The 6,699-nt window shown below is 34.7% G+C and overlaps 1 protein-coding gene across 1 annotated transcript in view; it reads right to left on the reverse strand.

Moving 5' to 3' along the window:
- The window catches only part of LOC108967068 (putative fatty acyl-CoA reductase CG5065), a 23,784-nt gene that overhangs the window by 3,577 nt on the left and 13,508 nt on the right, over positions 1-6,699 (reverse strand). Inside the window, exons 7-8 of the mRNA XM_018930305.1 lie at positions 4,248-4,437; positions 1,032-1,175 (exon numbers count right to left, since the gene is read on the reverse strand). Of these exons, the coding sequence (XP_018785850.1) occupies positions 1,032-1,175; positions 4,248-4,437 (334 nt within the window). The remainder of the gene's footprint in view (positions 1-1,031; positions 1,176-4,247; positions 4,438-6,699) is intronic.

Here is a 6,699-nt window from a genome sequence, read left to right on the forward strand (position 1 = left end):
TACTCGAAGTCCATTTTTACCGATCAGTTTGTATGGCGCTACATAAGCGATTTGAACAATATGTGGAGAGGTTATAGTGTCACTTACGAAAATAACTTGTGCAAAATATCATCAAGATATCTTGTCAAATAAAAAACTTTTCCATACAAAAACTTGTTTTTCAACGGTCATTTTGTATGGCAGCTATATGCTATAGTGGTTCAATATATTCGATTCCTACAACTCAACAGCATTTCAAAGAGAAAAAGCACGTTTGCAAAATTTATTGAAGAAAACTTCGTAACAGATAACCCAATATAATAATTTGTAAACTTACAAATATGCATTTTTAAGTTCAAAAAATTCTAAAACTTAACTGCTTCAAAAAATTTATTTTTTTGAATTCCTCAAGCCATTTTTTTCTAAAAAAATGCAAATTAAATTTTACGTAGCCTTGAATTAAAATTAACAATTTTTATATTTACTATTTTGGTGTTATTAATACTTTAAATAAATATTTTAAAAACTCAATAATATTTTCTATCGATTTTCAGTTTTATTTCAGCATTTTTGGTAAAAAAAAACAAAATTGCRCTAAAGAATCTCGCCAGCAATAAATATCAACACATTTCTCGCCAGCTAAACGTTGAAAAACCAAAACGCTATAATCCAAATAGAAATCTTCACACCACTATTAGACTCCTCAGCAGAAAAATATCAGCGCCATTTGTCCACCCAGCTTASACGTTTGCAATTGACTTGGCAGACAGCTCACAATGGTCAGTCAAAAAGAAACTAATGTTAAGCGCTACCACTAATACAGAGATGGCCAACATGTCACTGCTCCAACAAGAAATGCACCGCCAATGCCCAAGTAACTTTACACACACACACAAACATGTATATATAAACACATATAGATACATATATATATAWCAGAATTTACAACTAACTATACGTATACAAACACTTTGTTTCTGTTTTTATTTTTGTTTTTGTTCCTTTACTGCTTTTGGACTCGTTTGCTTCTTATTGTGTGCAATCAAACTCACCACAATGCCTTGTCAAATGGCTCGTGAAATCCCTCACGCGACATGCGCATATATTGGCCCCATGTTAAATTGTTCCGATCGAAAATGTAATTGTAGACAGGTAATTCCTCCTTGGATTGTGTATCACTTTTGCGCAATAAAAATCTGTCCGAGCAACGAGAAGATAGAGTAAATAGTGAAGTAAAGTAGAGAAATGTTGCAAAGGTTAAACACTGACAATGGCGTTGCGAAATTACTCGAGGGTAAATGTCCAATTGTCGTAAGTAAATGCTGCTGTAAATGTGTGCATATGTTAACGTTAGTGTATTGGTGCGTGTGTGGACCAACTTGGCAGTTGTAGCAATAAATTTCACTAACTGATAGCAGACGTTGCAGCTTAATTTGTTGCATGTTACATGCTGTAAATGCACATAAGACAATTTGTTTGTGTTCATATGTATGCATGAAAATGTGTTCGTAAGCAACTGGTATCCGAGCATATTACGAGCTTGTGTATGTGGCATATGAACTCAGCAGTAGCATCCTACTACTGCGTTGAAATCATGTAGAAGAAACGGTGTGACTTAATGGTATTTAACTTGAAAACTTAAAACAGCAAAAATACTAAGTTGTTAGTGATTACTCGCAATGAGCAGAGCTCATATCAGATTGAAAGATCTTRTTATCAAGTGATTATCGGTAATTGAGCCAAAATGAGCCTCATATCTTGTGAGCAGAACTAGWTTTTGAGGCATATTTGCGAAGTTTAATCTCCTTATAAGAAAAGTACAGAGGAAAATCATAACATACCGCTCTCAAACGCCAGTGCGCGGAATATTCTAATACAGCCTCATAAGCCATGTTCGATTGGCAATACAGTACGTTGTTTTCCAAAACAAATACGAGAAAATTTTTGCAGAGCAGCAAATTTACTACAAAAGTTTGAACCTTCCGATTTATAATTATTTTTTYCTTTGAGTAATAAAATTCATATGAAAAWAATTTGCCGTAAAATAATCTAACKTTAACCATTAAAGACAGCGCCCTTAGCCTACCGTCTCCAAAACTAATACTCGAATCAACTTAAAAATTTTTGGAAAATAGTCTAGAGGTCCTGTAAATATTAAAAAGACAATCAAAAAAATTGATTTTTTAAACCACTTAAGTCATATAACCTCTTAATATTTCTAAACGGTTAAGTTTATGAAAAACATGGAAGAAATCATTTTGTAAACTATTATTTTTCCCAAAAAATCCATTAAACAAAATATTTTTTCAAGTAGTTGTGAGCGACATTATAGTCTTTCTAGCTAATAATAAGAAAAAAATAAAAAATTTTAAAGCGGAGGACCTTCACGGTACACTTTAAAAGCTCATACTTGGATAGACTTTCTTAGAGGTGTCTACGTACCTATTTTTCAGAGTACCATGCGAACTTTTTTTTTATCCTCCATATTATCTACATATATCTTGATATAACTGTTTGTTATTCTATCTCTAATTGTCTTAGCGAGTTGCTTGTTCGATTTGTCGGTTTTTTCAAAATTATACTTACTATCGAGACTGAATAAAGAGCTGTTTGAAGAAACCTTATTGGAGACTTATTTCAAGCTCAAATATATAGTGTGATAAAAACAGGACAAGAATGGTTCGAAAYAAAGGAACATTATGCACAAACTTCTCTCTTATATGTGAGAATTTAAACGATCCCTGATCTCTCATCTAAAATTAGTAAGTAGTCCAGTCTCAGTTGATATAAAGTAATACATAGTTATTATCTGACCTCGCAGCTTCTTAGACTTTTCATCCCATGAGTTGATATCGGATATATATATATATACAATTAGGACCGCGTAACCGGTGTCTACGAAAATAAAGATGAAACTGACTTCGCGATTACAGTAGATGTGTATAAGAGACAGTGTCTACGAAAATAAAGATGAAGTTGATATCGCGATTACAGTACCATTATAAATTAAAAGACTATCATCATCATCACTATCAGTTATTCTGTTCTGCGTAAAAAATTGGATGAAAGCACCAAAAAGTTTCGTTTTTACCTCTGCCGATGATTAGCGCTCTCTATCTAACTCTTCATCCCTCGCTCTCTTTAAAAAGTGAAATCTTATAAGCTGTCTCTTCATGATTGTTTTGATAATGAAATTACAAGCTTGGGAATATTTAAAATATGAATCGGTTGCAGCGTCAACTTGGGTTCTCGTGTGCATTTTCAGTGAAGCAATTGTCTCTACATACTTCTTGCCATGTTTCTTGTGTCTAGGACTTCCACTTAGGAAATGCTGTTTGAATTTATTGGCCAAAAAAAATTTTAAAAATTTACATGTATAGAAATCTGCCATTCAGAGCATTTTTTCTATTTTTCAAGTGGACTTTCTTAATTATGGAGGATTGTTGAATATCTCACTATACAAAAGTTAATTTCTTATGATGCCAATACTTTTTTACGAAGAAAGTTGATTGAGAACTGCATTGAGCCCAATCGACTTAAAAGTCCACTTRATACCCTTATTAGGACACCTTCTCTTCCAATATATTCTAGTATATGTAGCACCGTTGCACTTCGCCATTGAAAGTTGTCGTTTACCATAACTCGCCTTTAAGAGGACTTCTCTGATTSAAATGCAAAATAACATTTTTCATTGAATCCACCAAACATAACATGACTTTCAAATTTAAACCATACAAAAGCAGACTCTTTGTTAAAGCAGATCTTTCTACCATGAAAGTCGAATCGTCTCCGCCTCGTCTGCGTTTACCCAAAAGATTACACTTTAATAAACTAATGAATACAAATGAGTCTCAAATGTGTGCATGTAAGCCTCGTTGCGCTCACACTATTATTTACAGTTAATGCAACGGAAAATGCCCACTAGTTCACAAACACTTTTGACTAAAACTTCTTATCAGTTTTTGCAGAGTTTTTGTTATTTAACTACATCGTATCTTCATTTCACTCGTTGCTCTTTTTCTGCTATTTTTCTTATTTTCTTACAAAACTTCGACACAGGCAATCAAGAATCTGAAGCCAATTTTTTGGCACACATACACACGTGCACATACACGTACAGCAGCTTACGGTTGTAAAATGTATGCAAAAGTGTGTGGGTGCATGTGTGTATGTGGCATACTGCTGCCCACAATCCACTATTTGCTCTTCAACTCGCAAGCACCGAACTCTTTAGCAGAAACTTAGCCCTTCACGCCCACTCCACTCACCTTCTGGCTATGTCCCATGCACTGGCAATCATTGCATTGACACAGTAATCTGCCGGCACCATATTGGCCTTGCAGTTAGCCCGACCGTAGATGCAGCGCACTAGACCGCGCGCCGACCAAGTGCACAAACCTGATGGCCCATACAAATTATCAGTCCAGCCGGGAAATGGATCCTTGTAGGTTGACATAACTGAAAATAAATGAGAATTAATGTGTTGCTAAGAGTTTGCAAATACTTGTATGTATCACACATATGTATGTATGTATGCGCGTGKGTGTGAGTATGGTATACGAAATTTAAGTGATATTTATATATGGAGTCCATGCAAGCTTGCAAGRGTGTTCCATTTGTTCATAACATAAGCTGTTGCGAGCTTATCATGGCTTTGCCGCTTTTCAAGCTCTTGAATATTATATGTTTCTTTGGCTTTATTTGAACTTCTGATGAGTGTTTCTGTAGACTCACTAGTTTTCTAGTATGTAATTTTTCAAGAGTTTCCGATTTATGTAGACTGCAGTTTTCTTGTTAGTACCAAGCTTAGAAAAGTTTGGTTGGTTGCTTGTGGGAAAAAGGCAGGCACAGGAACGAAGCGGCGCTTTGAGAGGAAAAATCGAATATGAAATTTKAGTAGTTACAAAAGTCTTTGACTAACCCTAGTGTTTAAAACTTCATTAAATATTCTCATCGTTTCAAGCATAGACTCTAATGCAAACATATACGAGTACATTCATATTTATCTCCGTTTTCTAAAAAAGTTTCAGCTCACAACAAGAGTGTAGTAAACAATAGCGATAGTCAAAACCASACTTTGCCAGCTCAAGCACAGTTCAGTTGATCGTTTCTTTTTTCTCCGTAGTCCACAGCTTTGCTCTCTCTACTTTTTTGCTATTCAAACATTTTCTTGCTTTATCTATTGATATTCTTTGTCATTTAGTAGTATAAAATAGTTTAACAACGCTCTGGGGAAGCAACTTGTGGCAATGTGAGGYAAGCTGCAGCAGCAAAATGGCGGTCATTGCACGCTCTCGGCTGCACCGCTTGCCCTCTGCTCCGTTATTTAAGCATCAGTGATTTTTGTCACTACAAATATATACACATTTATAAACTGCATTTTGCACCTCTGCCGCCTTCACTTAGTTTCCTCGGTACTCAAAATTTGGCGCTTTGTTTRTCTGTTTGGAATTTTGCAACTTTGAATATGTTTATCTCTGTTAATGTTTAAAGAAGTTTGTTGTGCATTACCTTGTCGATTTGGTGTGTAGCTACAACTATTTACAGATAAAGCCAAACTCTGTCCTTATTGCGCCAAATATCCGTGTACTCAAGATACTGTGCTTGTCTTTTGTGCAGCTTTGCATTTGCGCATTTGTGCACTTTGCGATTTCGTATCTCGAACAAATGTGTCCTCTGGGACATTTATGTCATTGAAGTGTAAATGCACGAGCTTTTTTGAGATGATTTTGGGTTTGTATCTTTATTAAGTGCAACAAAGAATTTGTTGCGCACAGAGTGTGAGGCTAAGTATTAAATATTTTCTTTAAATATTTGTATCACACTGTAAAAACCATAGCAGATGTTCCAMAATTTTTTTTTTGGTAGTTCAAATTATATGTTCTAGAGCCCTATTGTAATTTTGCTTTATACAAGACAAGATAAGACCTACGGACTTATATGTAGACTAACAGCTACCATAACGGAGCATCATTTGCTATTTGGTGAACATGCTTTAAATATTGGAATGGCGCTTAAACATATTTACCGCAGCTGTACACTCGAAGGAAGTAAGGAAACTCTTGGAATCAATGAAGTACCAACACATGAATATCTATCCACAAAAAKCATAACGGAGATAAGTAGTTTCATTGAGTGCACCAAATGGCTTGAASACAACAATGGAGTGTGATATGAAGATGTAGAGATTTTACGTATAATGTATCAAAAGGATGCATTGTCATGAAAGGCGTCGTTAGGTAGTTCATATTCTCAAAAACTGACTAAATTAGGGCAAGGACAAGCGTAGACAACTCAATCTATTTGAGAAAAAAGGACATGAWCGAATACCTGTGTTAGTCAAAAACTAAAGTGAGGATCTGAAAACACTTAGATAATGCAAAAAAATCTACAGTACCCCGCCAACCCATTAGAAACAGGGTAAATATATATGTATGTAAAAATTTACGAATAACATTTTTGGACAGTTTGCTAGGCGAAAAATTTGAATTTTTTCCACTGCCTAACCATTAAGTAGACTATGCACTACATGCTACCACATGTCAAATATTAAAAATATGTACCATTGCAATTAGCGGGACTTAAATACGAAATTATATGAAATATTTACTTCACTTGATTTCTGACTCATCAAAGATAAATTGAGTGGCGTAGTGTTTGACTTTTATTTCAGAGATTCCAGAGTTTTATGTATTAGGTAAGATTTTTTTTTTTTTTTTT

This window comes from Bactrocera latifrons, unplaced genomic scaffold, assembly GCF_001853355.1.
Source record: "Bactrocera latifrons isolate USDA-ARS-PBARC rearing strain unplaced genomic scaffold, ASM185335v1 scaffold_100, whole genome shotgun sequence".
In the NCBI taxonomy this organism is placed as follows: Eukaryota; Metazoa; Arthropoda; class Insecta; order Diptera; family Tephritidae; genus Bactrocera; species Bactrocera latifrons.